Genomic DNA, 15,920 nt, shown 5'->3' with positions numbered 1-15,920 from the left:
TAAGATCTATATTTCGGCTCCAGTCCCATTAGCCTCATGTTAGATATAAAGTGCACTATATAGAGTGTTACAGCTAGGGCAGCAAAAGTGCACAGATGTAGGGAGCACAGAGCGGTTTGGGATTCGGCCCGTGGCTAGTCGTTGGTGTGGTCAGAGTGAAACCGGAAGCGGACAGACACTAACCCTGAGGCGGTGAGTAAATATTCACTGTGATATAAACACAGCAGTGTGAGACGTTATAAAAGGGTAAAGTGTCCAGATTTTAGCTCAGTTGTGTAATAAGTGCTTAATTAAAGTACAGTGAAAATTTCAGATCAATCAGAATCAGTCAGAGATGTAGCTATGTAGCTTAGCATAGTTTAGCTTAGCATAGTTTAGCTTAGCAATGCTAACACTGTGGATAGGAGTCTGTTGTTAAATTATAAACTTTAAATGGAAAATAATTTTGTTAATTGATAAAGAAAGATCACATAGAGAACATTGACGATATAATTTATTATTTACTTATAAACTCACTTTAACTCACTGATAGTTCCGGCGTTTCCGTCATATCTATTTTATTTTGTTATAATAATTATTCCATCATTATTTTCTACAATAAATTCATCTCTCTGATGATGAAGGTTTTTTCTATAAAGTGTGTAAATTATAATCAAATTATAAAGAACCATTTTAGCGTTGTTGTTGATACAGAGGTGTGTTTTGAAGCCTCGGGTTGCGTCCCAAACGGCGTCAGGATGTAAGTGTAGTGCACTATGTAGTGTGTAGGGAGCAGCTTGTTGTTTGGGACACCTGAGCCTGAGGTTCGACTGAGTTATAACCTGGAGAGCATCTTCATGGCGACGTGTAGAAACATTTTGGACTTAAATTAAACATGTAGTTTTGTCAGTAATTTGTGAAACACTTTATACAGGCGTTAGAGAACATCAACACAGTACACACGACAATAATAAAGAAAAATCCACATGGAAAATTGCAGTGAGTCTATTCTTTTACACACTTTAACAAAAACCCCCCTACCCCAGTCCCCCCACCTCTGCCCCAGTCCCCACTCCCCTGCCCCTGCTGCTATTAGACATATAGACGTATAATCAGAGCTTCTCCCAGTGAACCAGTCACCATAATGTACACTGTTATTACTGTTCGGTAGTTATAAACAGTGTAATAACAACAGCTTACATTTCTGTGCCATAGCATCTGTGTAATAACACCATTTTTAAACTGTGCAATATTAACGAGTGCAATTAGTGTAACAAGTAACTACCTTCCTGTTTCTTTGGTATTTAAACACTGTACTGTATGTATTTATATCACGTTTCTACTTTATATTTAATATCAGTAAAAGAGCTCAAAACTCTTGTTATTACTGTAAGGATGTGGATTTGTTTTATTTAATCTGTAGTATTTTATGTTTTCTCTCAACAGATCAGTCCATGTCAAGACTCCTGGAGAAGAAGAGTAGAGTGATACGCTGATTATTCCTGACGTTACCATGACACAGTGATATTTAATTACACTGTATTAAATTGACAAATTATATTAAAGTGTGTGTGTTAGAGCATCATACAGGAGCATAAACATGGTGGATAACCGCTACGCCACGGCGTTAGTGATCGGCTCTGTGCTGAGCCTGTTGGCCAGTGTATACCTCTCTGTGGCTGTCGGGACTCAGCACTGGTACCAGTACCGCAGTCCGCCACCCAGCAACGACGCTAACAACGGCTCAGACCTGCAGAAACTGAGGGAGGACTTCATGGGTGAAGATGTGATGGAGGTGCAGTACAGTGAAGCTCTGTTCCGTATCAACGGCTCTCTGGGGCTGTGGTGGCGCTGCATCCTCATGTCTAAGCCTGGTGAGGACACCACTGTGTGTTTGACATTAAAGCAGCCGTGTGAGATATTAAAGCAGTTGTCTGTAATATTAATGCCCCCTGATGAGAATGTGATATTTGCAGTAAAATGTTATTCCTCTTTCTCTGTGTTAAGACTATAAGGTGGTGTCTGAATGTAAGGCCTTTACTTTAGCTCAGCAGTTTGAAGTCAAGTCCAAACATCCAAATAACAGCAGCAGTGAGGAGGATTTTCTGCGCACAGGTAGGTGTCAATATTAATGTTTCTCTATATGACTCATTTATATCTCGGTGTGTAAGTTGTCATGTTATACACAAATATCCTTTAATAACTATCCATAAGCTTTAACATTCTATCCTCTATAACTGTGTGTGTGTGTGTGTGTGTGTGTGTGTGTCAGCTCTGTGGCGATGTCGCTTCGTCTTCCCACTAGTGTCTCTCGGCTTGGTGTTTCTGGCAGCTCTAGTTGGAGTGTGTGCTTGTCTCTGTCGCAGCCTCACACCCACACTGTTCGTAGGACTGTTGCACCTACTGGCAGGTACACACACACTCACACACACTCACATTCACATACACACACACACTCACACACACATACACACACACACTCACATACACACACACACACTCACATTCACATACACACACATACGCACACATATACACACACACATACACACACAATCTCACACATACACACACACTCATACATACACACACATACACTCACACACACACACACTTACACACACACTCACACACACATATACACACACACACTCTCACACACACGCGCGCGCTCTTTATATGAACGTGTTTATATATTTTTCTCTGTCCCTGCAGGTTTGTGCTCTCTGGCGACGGTGTGCTGTTTCCTGGCAGGAGTGGATCTGCTGCACCAAGTGTTGGAGTGGCCTGAGGGTGTGGCCTCATCTCTGGGCTGGTCCCTCTACCTGGCTCTGGTCTCCTTCCCACTGCAGATGATGGCTGCTGCTCTGTTCATATGGGCTGCCAGGAGCCACCGCAAGAACTACACTCGCATTACTGCTTACAGGGTGGCGTAATTCACACAGTGTCACCTCACGACTAGAGAACTGCAACACAGCTTCCACATACATCACATACACAACTCACCTCAGGAGTCGCCTGAGAAATCACATGAACTGTATTCTGAAGTCATCTTAGGAGTCACCTGATGAGTTATCAGTGGAGGAACCTGAGGAACCCCCTCAGGGGTCACCTTAGTAACCACATAAAGCCTAACCTAAGGAGTTACTTTAGTGATGAACTACTGAGGCTTTATAACAGGGTTTCCGCGGGGTCATAAAAAGTCATAAATTTAACAATAAGAATTTAAGGCCATAAAAAGACATAAAAACGTCCGGTTTTTCCATACAAGGTCATAAAAAACATTTAGCCACGTCTTAAATTGATATGCTCGTCCATTAATTTGTTCTTCAATCAAAAAGCGCTCACAGCAGCAATGGCATTCATTTGTTTCGCCTGTTGTAGTTCTGTATGAGGAATCTGGGTGGTATCACACTTGTATCACAGCGTTCCAGAACTACAAGGTCCATGCGGCAGCATACAGACTTGTCGGAAGGACTTTCACAGAAACCCGCATGAACTCCGAACATACTGTATCATACTGAGTCACTGCTTAGTTTAATTCAAATCATCCTGGCTATCACAATGGGAAAATGTACCTTTAACGATCTTGGATCGAAGACGGTACGTTTAGTAGCTGGCTCAAACCCGTCGCTAACAATCGGTATCAAGCCTATTGCACTCTGTGTAAGAAGACGTTGGAGCTGTCTAGTTTAGGCATAAAAGCCTTGAAGTCGCATGCAAAGTCAGAAAAGCATATCGTTGCTGTAAAAGGCCTGCAGCTTGTGCAGGCGATCCGTCAGTTTTGTTCGGCTCCGTCACTAACGTTACCCGGTCCAAGTACAGCGCAGGATTCCGTTTCTGTCGCATCCAGTGCCACACACAGTGGTTTCGGATCAACCTCCACACTGAAAGCGGAGGTCCTGTGGGTGTTGAATACTGTGACCAAACACCAGTCGTACAACGGGAACGAGGATATTGCCGAACTTTTCCGAACAATGTTCCAAGACTCTGACATAGCCAAAACATTTACATGAGGGAAAGATAAGACCTCATTAAGCCTCTTAAGTAAGAAATAATAGAATTACTCTTTAAATAATAAAACTTGTTACTTTCAATGAAAGTCAATAATAAAGACTTTTGAAAGGAATTTTAATGACTGAAGTTATTTATCGTAATTCGTGTAGGTCATAAATTTAAATCATAATGGTCATAAAAAGGTCTTAAAAAGTCTTAAATTTGTCTGATTAAACCCTGCAGAAACCCTGTATAATGTGTTTATAATCTCCTTATTACTGCCTTATTCACCACTAAACACCATCATACAGCAGAATCCCCAACACCACTACACAGAACACCATGTTCTTCAATCCCATCACAGAATAAAGTATGTAAAAGTGTTTTTAAGACTAATATTTATAGAATTTTAGTTAAAGCAAAAATCTGGAATGATATTGTTTCATCTTTTAAAGTCTCTGTGATGTTTTTCTGGCCCTGAAAATAAGCTCTGCCCCTTGATGGTGGAAAATGAGCTAAAAAAAAGAATTAACTCACATTTCTTGTGATGCAAAGAGTGTTTGATATAGACAGCAGTTATATCACAACAATATCAGTAATTCTGTATGATGTACAGAACGGTACCGAGTCTCTTCATGCTCCAGTTTTATTTTTACTGCTGTGATTTTTAACTGAAATGAACTTGACACAGAGTTTGTGGACTGCAGTAGTGGTTCATGACGAGTCCAGTAGCAACATTGGGAAAAATATTCAGCTGAATTCATTTCCTGTGTTCGTTGTGAATCCTCTTAGTTTTGTCTACTTTACTGCAGTATATTCAATAAAGTCTGTATTTACGATGTCAGTACGTCTGTAACATAAATCATTTTTAATGCAGTAATTTAAGAGGTGCTTTAACCACTGAAGCCTTTTACTGCTTTTCTTTCTCACAGTCTTCATTACAGCCAGAACCTGATTTATTTCTTTAGATCTCAGATCAGAAATCTGAGGGTTTCTTACAGCTCACATCATCACTTCAAGGCTGTATCATGGCTTTTGTCTGTATATGGGTTTTTAGTTTGCATCATATGACTCATGTTGTTTAACTTTCGCTCAAATGACTCTTAAAGCTGAAGCAGTAGATTAACGCTGAGTTTAAACAGATACCTCACCGTCACCATGAGACTCCAGGACACTTCACTGTGACATTATAATGCTGTCCAGATTACTGTCTGTGTCTTTTAGGGTTTTATACATGTTTTTATATTCCAACATTTACAATGTGTGATCACAATAAATGTCAATCCAAGTGGAATCTGTATTTATTGATTTATTTATAGTTTTGGAGTGAAAACTAAAAGTGCTGCTGTCTAAATCTTCACTTCTTTAACACACAGAGAAGTTTTCTGTTCCATTTACGCAGCGGAGATCTGAGCTTCCTGTCTTTAGTGTAGTAAATAAATGTTATAAATTGGAAATGAAACCAATTTGAAAAAAAAACAAACACTTCAGCTACGGCTTCAGCTCGGAAACCAGCGGAGTGAAGATGAGGAAGATAGACTGTTCAGAATTTCAAACACAATACAAGGCCTTTGTGATATTTTCGATTAAAAAAAGTCACCATCACAACACATTCATCTACACTGTTTTATCAGATGTTTTCTATCAGACTTCACACATCCTTGTGATTATCTCTGTCTGGCTTTCTGGATTAAACATCAGTCTAGGACAGGCTTTTAAGAACCAACTCATCTCGTATTTATAGAAAGCTGAATGTAGCTTTAGATCCTTCAGTAAGGAGATTCAGAGGAGTCGTGTAGCTCCTGCCCCATCAGTGGTGTTGTGGTTAGTGTTACAAACTGTGGTGTGTATAGGTTATCATCAAGGCTTGGTATCTTTGCTTTGAGTCTAATGTTGCTGCTTCTGACTTTATGTTAATTAAAATTACAACCACAAACAACCTTCACCAGTGGTGTAGATGTTTGTTCAGCAGATGCTGGTGTGTGACCTTCTAGGAGAAAACTCTGCCTGTCTTTCCATTAACCAGATTTATTTGAGCTGTTTATTAAGACAAAAGTCCAAACCCACTTTCTCTAGTAGATTAGTGGTTAATGTTGTGACTGCTGTTGTGTAAGGTTCTGGGATCACACTTTAAACGCTGTGTTGGGTCGTATTTAACCATTTATTAAGACAAAAGTCCAAACTCCAACACCAGCAACAAGCCCAGTGGTGCAGTTAGTGAACTAAGCTGTGGTCTGAAAGGTTCCTGGTTCAAGTCTTAAAGTGTTTGCTTTAATCACTTTGCTTTTTCTTACTGAGCCGTTTATTAAGACAAACATCTTCCAGGAGACACAGTGGGTAGTGAAAAGGGTTCTGGTGCCTGAGGAGTCTGGGCTTCATCCCTCTTTAACACGTTGACCAGGTTTCAGTGAGCAGTCTTTATTTAGCCCCCCCAGAAACAGAGCAGTAGAAGAAAGGGGTTATGAAGCTTGAACAGAGAGGTTTGACTTAGTTTTTGCATAATAGAGAAACTGCTGTAAAACCTATCACCCCACTTTCACTTTCTCAGGTTCTAACCTTCTCACCCCTTTGGCCCACACACTCTCAGCTCACCATGTGGCATAGATATATACACTAGATGTCGTCTTGTATATGGCAGTACATTGGAGCGAATGCGTCAACTCAGCCGCCATCTTGGTACGGGGGACCCCCTCCTCTTAATGCATTAGCGTCAATGTAGGCAAAGAAATAAAATCACCATAAATCGTCATGAATGCGATTTCTAGTTTTTTTTTTTGGTTCGTTCCAAAGGTCAGACATGTATTTATCATTAAGTCCAGAGAAAATTTAAGGTTTTGATATTAAGATAATCTACTTTTTCACAATATAATGCATAGTGCTAGTAGGTCTAAGTGTATTAGTTACATTCTTCCACTTGAGTAAACTTCAAATGAACAATCACTACTCACCTTATAGCCTACTGCATGCTACACTGCTACAATGGTGTGAATATACATGTTCATTTAAACATTTAAATTGTATTGGTTTATTAAATATGATACACAAAGCAATTTGCAGGTGGAAGCAAATCACAAATTTGAGAGGAACATAATGAACATAATTGCGCAACTGTTGTAAAAAAGTTAGATAGTTGAGGTGCCAAATACTGTTGAATCTTTTATTTATTCTTTTCCCGCAATACTTTTGCCACATTAAATAAGTATGTACTAAAGGCACATAAACAAAAAAAAAACCACAAAGTTTGACTTTGAGGCTGAACTGCCAACCTAACTGGTGACATCTTTCCAGGACTGTCAGCTGAATTAACCATTTAAAAAAAAAAGTGTTTAGTGCTGCAACTGCAACTCGTCTCTGTTTATCACTTGGGAATCTACAAACAGATTCAGATTCAGATTATTTTATTTAATACCATGTCAGCAATAAAAAGCTATTTTCATGGCAAAAATTCAATTACAAAAACACAAATATCATATAAATGCAATAAAAACAAAACAAATATAAACAGCAAGTCATATTATAAATTTTTTAAATTAACATACGATAAAAAAATCCAAACCCTTTCAGGCATAATGTCATTAAATATGTCTTTAAGTGAAGTAACTTGATAAAAGAGCGTTCTGCTTGTGTTAGGTCCAGGACAATCTAATAAAATGTTTGACAGATAAGGGAATCTTACAAAACATACATAAAGTTGGGTCTTCACCTTTAAGCAAAAAAGCATGGGTCAGTTTTAATGTCCTTATTAAGAGCTTCGGAATCTACAAACATTGTCTGTTTTCCTAACCGTCACACAAACTAATGAGTAACTAGCATGGATTAGCTGTGGTCATTAACCAAGGACTAAAACAAACCAACGGAACAAGAAATATAATTTCCTAACATTCAATATCATAAAACCAGTGGCGGAGCCAGGGATTTTTCATAGGGGTGGCCAGGCAGGGGCCAGCACTTACTCTGGGGTGGCACAGAAAATATCATTATGCAAACAAACAACACTCATCTAACCTTAAAATACTTTTTTAAAAGTATAGGTGCCAAAATTACAATGATGTATGACGTGCAATACTTTAATTTTAATTAAATTTATTTAAATAAAAACTATTTAAATTCACATTAAATGTATAGTCATAATTCAACCACGTTTTTTAAAACTATTTGAACAAATAAAACTTATGAAATTCACTTTGAAACCAGAATTCATATCTCCCATTGCTGAAAAACTATATAAAGACCAGAAAATCAATTATGTAGGCATAATGTAGACTACTAAAGTGCATTTTATTAAAAGTGCAAACAATAAAACTGTAACAAACTTACAATCTGTTTCCAAAATCCATGACACTAGTACTACTAGTACAAACAATTTACATTAGTTGGATTCTGCGGTTTTTGTGGTTTAAAGCAAAGAAATTCACAAATTCCTCAAGGTTTAGAGACTTGGCTCGTCTGGACTCTGACACTTAAGACACCCAGATTGCTCAGTCTATCATCATTCATGGTTGATCGCAGGTAACTTTTTACCAGCTTGAGAGTAGAGAAGCTGCGTTCACATGCAGCTGTACTGACAGGTATGGCAACAGCAATTTTGCACAATCTAAAGAGCTCGTGGAACACCTCTTTATATGGTTCAATAAGCACAGTCAACCAGGAACAGAGGCTGTGCTGTAACTTGCTCCTCATCTCCCGCTTTTTACGATAGGTGGAAAACCGCGCTGTTTTTCGAAACTCCCGTGATGCCTGTCAGTGCCGGTAAGTGTCGCGAGAGTTTCGCGGTCCAATGATTGTAGACATGTGATCGAGGTTCTGTTCTGCGAGATCATTTTCTTCTATTAAAAATGCAGTTGCGAGCGGGGTGGCCAGTGGGGTGGCCGTGATTACGTGCATGGTGGCCACGACCACCATTGGCCACCCCCTGGCTCCGCCCTTGGAGAATGTGTTTTATGATAAAACACATTCTCACTTGTGAAATGTACAACCAAATGCAGCACAAGGGTTGCCACCCGTCCCGTGAAATACGGAATCGTCCCGTATTTACAGGCAAAATGACGCGTCCCGTATCAAATCAATACGGGATGCGATTTGTCCCGTATTTTACATAGGTCCACATTATACAGCATCCCATGCAAATCATCCCACCCGCATTGTGTGGAGACGCATCCTATTCTGCCCCTGATTGGGTAATACTCGTTGCCATCGTTGGTTTGATTGGTTTGTTTTAGGGCTACAGGCCGTGAATCAGAGTCAGAGTGACAGAAAATCCATATGAAACGATGGCATCTCCGATGGCTGCCAGGTGGATGGCTCTCTTTCAAGTAGCTAACCTGCCTAACATGCTGTCCATCATCAGCCACATCTTAAGCATCCCAGCATCCACTGGTTATGTGGAAAGGATCTTTTCTAGAATGGCCAACAAATGGAGTGACAGCAGGAACAGGTGCTCTGTGGAGCTCATTAGGAGTGAGCTCTTGATCACTTTTAACTTTGAGCAGTCCTGTTCAGAGTTTTACTGTAGCTGTTTGAAAGACAAACAGCTTCTCAGTACACTTATAAAAGAAAGTAGGCCTGACATGCTCCAATACTGCACACTACTACTTCTGGTCCGCTGATATATTCACTGATGCACTGATATACATCCACTGATGTTATTATGTTCATGATATTCATGGAAGATCTTTTGCAAGTTTGCAAGTTATAATTACTAAGTTATGGATCTGTTAATTTAATAATAAGTTAATAAAATATGGTTCACATCTCACAAGTTCCCCCAAAAGCTTATTTTTTGTGTTCTCAGTCTCACTTTGTTGGCGTATATTTATTATTGTCATAGCTGTGTATTCAATATGACCACTTAAGTTGTGATAGTGAGAGACTGAGTGCATCTGTTCACACTGATTTCAATAGCAGATATCTTATTATAATGTCCATTGGTATCAGTCTTAATATTTTTATGAATACATGTTTTAAGTTAAGATATACCACCACTGGCACGCCATCGGGACTGTGGTCATCGTGGCCCCGAGGGGTGTGGCCCCCGCTGCGGCAGGCGTCCCTTATTTTTCTGTATTGATGGTGGCAACCCTATGCAGCACAGAAGTCCGGCATCGTCCATGCATTTGAGGTAAAGGAGCACCGTACAAACATGGCGGCGGATTTGACGCATTTTTAGGTCCACAATGCGAGGTCTAGTGCATAGATATCTATGACCATGTGGTAAGACTGAGACAGACTCAAACCATCAACCTCTGCAATGAGAGACAAGGACCTCACCGCTACACCACTGAGTCCCAGACAGAACACTGAGGCTCGTAACACATGTATCTTTTAAACCAACAACCAAAAAAACCAAAATAAAAAGTCAAAGGATACTACACAACAAACCTTCAGCAGCTTCTGAAACTTTTTACACACTTTCCCATAATAATATTTATTTTTTATGTAACGAAACAAATGACAAATCTTCTGTTAAACTTTGTCTCTTTCTGTAATATAAACTGTCACGGCGTAAGTTGTGGCCTCATGGGAAATGTAGTCCATGTGTCTTTAAAATAAATTACATACGGAACAAAATCAGTATATTATCTATATGTTTAAAGCTTAACTGTAATTAAATACAACATCATTACACATGCAAATTACCTACATTAATTACACAAGCAAATAAAAACCCTCAAATTCTGTTCATTTCTGTTCAGAACAATTTATTGTTAAATTTCCTTCAGCTCTCGTGAGGGTTTGTCGTGTGCAGTTCCACAGCCGGACACCAGGGGGCAGCAGGTGTTAGTGTGTTTAATGAACCCCAGCCTTTTTTTTTAAGCTGATGGATTTAATCATGTTTATGTTTAATTCTTAATTATTTATGTTAATATTTAATTATGTTAATATTTAATTGTTTATGTTAATGTCTGTTGGTAAACAAACTCAAGAAATATTTTACTTTGTCATTTTTTCTTTAAGAAGTTTTTACATACATCTTGGTGTTTGTTTATTTATTTATTTATTTAACTGTAAAGATTATAAAGATGATTAAAGATGATGAAGTTCACAGTGATAAATTCTGATACACAAGAACACAATCTACATCAGTTATTATAACCTACATGTTATTAAATTATACTAAATATTTAATTAAAAAATAAATAAATATTCAGACAAACTGCATTTCTGTGCTTTTATACTTTTTATATGAAATCTTTAATTCTGTAAAGAAAGATTTTGCGTCGTTGAAATTTCTGCATGAAAATGTAAATAATTGTGTTTCATTTTTTACTCTTGAAGGTTGCAATTAATTCTGAAGCTCAATGATATAAAAATAATTTATGTAACAAATGAATATGAAGGAAATCTGAGAACATTAAGAAAGTCTTGGACCTGGAAGAAGCTGAGAAATGTGAATTCAAGCAGATGTATGTAGTGATTTTTATTTATTTATAATACTGATTAAATACATAGAGTTTACTTTCAAAATAAGTGATAAAGTTTTTAAAAAATCAAGTAAGATTGTATAATTGTTGTTAGGATTCCTGTTGTGATCATTTTAATCCCTGAGGCTGTAATTTATTTATAAGAAAAAGATTAAAATCTTTGGCTTTGCTGTTGCTCATCAACTTCCTTTCCTCTTTCCCTGAACTCCTGATTTCTCCGTTTGATCTCAGTCTGTTTCTGCTTGAATCCTCGGGATGTTCAATGTCTTCTTGTGAGCCAGATGGAAGGCGATTCCCTTCTCGTAATAAGCGGCCTCGTTAATGAACAGAGGATGAAGAGGTTCTTCTTCTTCGTAGCTCAGCGTCTCTCCAGAGAACGTCAGGAACACAGGATCCCCGTGCTGGAGAAGGCAGAAGTCTTGATCCTGAAGGATTTATTCACATTTTGAAATCATACAGAAATGTCCTAAAAACTCCAGTTAGTCCCCCCAGCACCCTGAGAGCTCCTCTAGTCCGCATCCACCAATTTACTCCAGGGCTCAAGTTCAAATATAGCAGGTTTCAGCATGTGGGCGTGTTTCCGCTGCAGTGCAGTGTTTCCGCCCTCACATCAGTGCTCACATCAGTGCTCACATCAGTGCTCACACACTCAGTTTATTTCTGGCTTTTGAAATGATTTGAATCTATTCACTAAGCTGAATTTGACTTTATCTTGTCCTGATTGTTCTAAAGATTCTAAAGCACAAGGTTACGAATCAGGTTCTAGTGAAGAAATATTGAGATCCGGACGACAAATTAGAATCTGATAAATTGTGCATTATATTTATTGTGTTCTAGTCCATGGCAATGTTCCTGTTTGATCTGTGAGAACTGTTATGGTGTAGTTCTTACATCAGACATGTGATTTTTGATACCTGTAGCTGTGGATGAATGGCAGCTGAGGGTTTTCCAGTCTTTGGGTCTCTGGGGTAATCCATACTCTTCTGAATTACATAGCCCTCTATCTCTCCTCCTTCAATTAATTTCCCTAAATAAACATAAGTTTAACATAAGATGTTTTTGAAACATAAAACAGTCTGAAAAAAAATCACAGTGAAGCTGCCAGTAAAATGAAAAAAAATTTCAAGCTTGTGGCTAAAAAAGCTTTTATTTTCTTTAAAATTTGTGATGCAACTTGAGTTTTTGAGGGGTTTCTTTTTGCCCGAAAAACTATTTTGACTTTAAAGGGAACAAAATAATCCATGCTCTTTGGGTGGGAGGGGCATTCGCTCTCTCTTCTGTCAATCTCTCACTGACCAATCACAGACATCTGGGTCTGAAGAAGTCAAACAGCGCCCTCCTCAGAGCATGTTGCATTGCATGAGCAGCACTTCTATAAAAAGATCCAGATGTCTTCTCAGAGGAAACACATGCTGGTATCTGTCATGTGACTGTCTGGTGGCTGGGAATCAGCAAATATCAATAAGATTAAATAATTTTTTAATGTCATCTCAGATCTGACATACCTGAGTTAAAGGTTTCAGTCCACTCCAGGATGGCGTCCACACCCTGTTTCATGATGTTGAAGATGTCTGCTCTGACAATGCCATGTGGCTGTGGCCCGACTTCTAAAGCTGACGAACCGCAAAACAAATTTACTGCATAACAATGTCAGCAAGAAATTTGACAGAATTACACAAAGATGGACCTGTTCCACAGAACACACTTACAGAAGCCGTACTTGGAGACAGACTCGAGGGAATACGCTGCAGAAAGTGGAATATTAAGTAACACCAACTTCACAGGCACATTGGTGATATTTTCCTGTCACACACACAATAATACAATGTCTTAATGCAAAAGCACCAGAAGAACAAATCTGACACTTTTGCTATAAAAATGCATTACTTAATACCTGCAGGTGTTTAAAGATATGAAGGCAGATCCAGTTGTTATGTGAGTAGGAGATGATGGTGATGCCCATGTTAGCTGTGGTGTTATGGAGGTCACAGATCATTTCTACAGCATCTCCTGAACCTTTGGGGCCCAACAGAGAGTTTAACTCCTGAGCTCTCTGTATCTCATACGGAGTATCATCAGTGATGGGAGAGCTGAGAGAGAGACAGATATCATCCCTGTTACTCTGTTAGTCTGTTGCTAATTAGTTAATAGAACCTCAGTGTTATGTTCATGATGCCACACTGACCTGAGGGTAGTACTGGTAAAGCAGCGGTTAAGGTCCATGTCTATGTATCTCTTACACTCTTTCACAGCTCGTGGGTTGGACAATACCAAGGTGACAGAGACAGGCCATGGGGCATCACCTTTCTCTTTCTGCTGTCTCTCCAACTCCTGCACCAGGTGAATCCCCGTCATCTCGTTTCCGTGTGTGCCACCACAAATTGCCACATGACGCAGCACTGGCAAACTGATCCTCTCCATCTAATGACCAAAAAGCATTTTACACCAAAAATAATGCACCAATAATGCAGCAGAACAGAAGAATAAGGCACCACTTAACCCACTAAACTGCAGACTAAAAACACACCAATAACACACTAATAATAGTGTGATCCAAGTGTGATCCAAGATGGCGGCACGGCAGTAGCACACTGTGGCCACTATGGATCCAAAATGCTATTTGTGTTCTTAGCCTGACTTTTCACGGACACCAGATACAGCAATGTTCATGTATATGACCGCCAAACCTTATTTCAGTACAGTAATCAAGCAACAACCGACATGCACGATGATGTTCTGGAGAAGCTTCGTGACCTCGGCTTACTGCGAAGACCAGGCCTCCAGTCTTCAGCTTTGCCTACAGTGGTACATGAGGAAGCAGAAGCGCAGCAAGTGGGAAGCCGGGTGTCTGTGCTTGGCTATGAACAAACCTTACGCAGAAGCTGCATAAATTCCATTAGTATGTTGACTTTGCAATGGTATAAATCATCAGTGTCCAGTTACATCGGCAAGTGCACAATTCAACCAGAAGTCATGGATGACTGCAAAGGTGTGTGCGCTGCTAAAGTCTAGAGACTCCAACTTCAGAGCAGGGAACAAGATGGCCTAAAAACAGCAAGGACCAAACTGTCCCGAGCCGCTCAGAAGAATAAAGTATGCAGATGCCCACGAATGCCGACCATTGACTTTAGTTCAGCATTCAACACAATCATCCCTCAGTACCTGATTGGGAAGCTGATCCTGCTGGGACTAAACACCTCCCTATGCAACTGGATCCTGAACTTTCTGACTGGGAGACCTCAGTCAGTCCGGATCGGGAACAGCATCTCCAGCACCACCACACTGAACACTGGAGCCCCTCAGGGCTGTGTACTTAGTCCACTGCTGTTCACCTTGCTGATTCACGACTGTGCAGCAATGCACAGATCGAACTATATCATAAAGTTCGCCGATGACACGACCGTGGTGGGTCTCATCAGCAAGAACGACGAGTCAGCATACAGGGAGGAGGTGCAACAGCTAACTGTCTGGTGTAGAGCCAACAACCTGTCTCTGAATGTTGATAAAACTAAAGAGATGGTTGTTGACTTCAGGAGAGCACAGAGTGCCCACTCTCCACTGAACACCAGCTCTATCACCAAGAAAGCCCAGCAGCGTCTCTACTTCTTACGAAGGCTGAGAAAGGCACATCTCCCTCCCCCCATCCTGACCATGTTCTACAGAGGGACCATTGAGAGCATCCTGAGGAGCTGTATCACTGTCTGGTTTGGAAACTGCACCATCTCTGATCGCAAGACCCTGCAGTGGATAGTGAGGACAGCTGAGAAGATCATTGGAGTCTCTCTTACGTCTGTCATGGACACTTAAACCACACACTGCATCCGCAAAGCCAACAGCATTGTGGATGACACCACACTCCTCGCGCACTCTTCACCCCACACACACCACTCACACACACTCTTCACCTGCCATCTGGGAAAAGGTGCTGTAGCATTCAGGGCCTCACAACAAGAGTGTGCAATAGTTTCTTCCCTCAAGCCATCAGGCTTCTCAACACCCAGAACTGAACTGTTGCTGAACGAACACACACACATACACACACATACATGTGCACACACACTTGCAAATACACTCAATCTTTGTTTTAAACATTCATTAAATTGCTGTTTTGCACACCACATTTCAATACCTCACCCAGTTGCTGCTCTAACAGAAGTGTATGTTTGTTACCCTGTGTTTACGACCCTATACTTTTGAACAATGTTTTGGTACAACATACAGAATGCACACTGGTCTGCTTTAGCTTGTGTTTTTGTCCTGTAGTGTTTTGTTTTGTCTGTCTTCACTGTCTCTTATCTCGCACTGTTTGTAACTTCGACAACTAACTTTTAGACCTTAGCAATGTGTTTGTTCTATGTAGCTCTGTGTTTGTTCTATGTAGCTCTATGTTTGTTCTATGTAGCTCTGTGTTTGTTCTATGTAGCTCTGTGTTTGTTCTATGTAGCTCTGTGTTGTTCTGTGTAGCTCTGTGTTTGTTCTATGTAGCTCTGTGTTGTTCTATGTAGCTGTGTGTTTGTTGTATGT

The 15,920-nt window shown here is 39.9% G+C and overlaps 2 protein-coding genes across 5 annotated transcripts in view; one reads left to right on the top strand and one right to left on the bottom strand.

The window, feature by feature from the left end:
* Positions 1 to 137: 137 nt before the first annotated feature.
* cldnd1b (claudin domain containing 1b) lies at positions 138 to 5,269 on the top strand. Its single transcript, XM_060864057.1, has 5 exons — positions 138 to 192; positions 1,426 to 1,853; positions 1,987 to 2,094; positions 2,252 to 2,389; positions 2,695 to 5,269. Exons 2-5 carry the CDS (start codon positions 1,580 to 1,582, stop codon positions 2,913 to 2,915), a joined length of 741 nt encoding a protein of 246 aa, XP_060720040.1. The 5' UTR covers positions 138 to 192; positions 1,426 to 1,579; the 3' UTR covers positions 2,916 to 5,269.
* A 6,110-nt stretch (positions 5,270 to 11,379) lies between these two features.
* The window catches only part of LOC132841638 (N-acyl-aromatic-L-amino acid amidohydrolase (carboxylate-forming) B-like), a 6,703-nt gene continuing 2,162 nt past the window's right edge, over positions 11,380 to 15,920 (bottom strand). For all 4 annotated transcript variants that reach the window (XM_060864054.1, XM_060864056.1, XM_060864053.1 and 1 more), the window contains 6 exons: positions 13,582 to 13,817; positions 13,291 to 13,486; positions 13,106 to 13,199; positions 12,902 to 13,009; positions 12,311 to 12,423; positions 11,380 to 11,821 (listed from right to left, as the gene is read on the bottom strand). In XM_060864054.1, coding sequence (XP_060720037.1) covers positions 11,624 to 11,821; positions 12,311 to 12,423; positions 12,902 to 13,009; positions 13,106 to 13,199; positions 13,291 to 13,486; positions 13,582 to 13,817 — 945 coding nt within the window. In that variant the 3' untranslated portion in view covers positions 11,380 to 11,623. The remainder of the gene's footprint in view (positions 11,822 to 12,310; positions 12,424 to 12,901; positions 13,010 to 13,105; positions 13,200 to 13,290; positions 13,487 to 13,581; positions 13,818 to 15,920) is intronic.

This window comes from Tachysurus vachellii, chromosome 2, assembly GCF_030014155.1.
Source record: "Tachysurus vachellii isolate PV-2020 chromosome 2, HZAU_Pvac_v1, whole genome shotgun sequence".
In the NCBI taxonomy this organism is placed as follows: Eukaryota; Metazoa; Chordata; class Actinopteri; order Siluriformes; family Bagridae; genus Tachysurus; species Tachysurus vachellii.
Note: the sequence above shows the minus strand (reverse complement) of the source record. Positions and strands in the feature narration are given on the sequence as shown.

Excerpts from the sequence above, each read along its gene's own strand:
- cldnd1b (XM_060864057.1), top strand. The coding sequence starts at position 1,580 with ATGGTGGATAACCGCTACGCCACGGCGTTAGTGATCGGCTCTGTGCTG. Across the intron at positions 1,854-1,986 it reads CATCCTCATGTCTAAGCCTG|ACTATAAGGTGGTGTCTGAA; the intron begins GTGAGGACACCA and ends CTCTGTGTTAAG. Across the intron at positions 2,390-2,694 it reads ACTGTTGCACCTACTGGCAG|GTTTGTGCTCTCTGGCGACG; the intron begins GTACACACACAC and ends CTGTCCCTGCAG.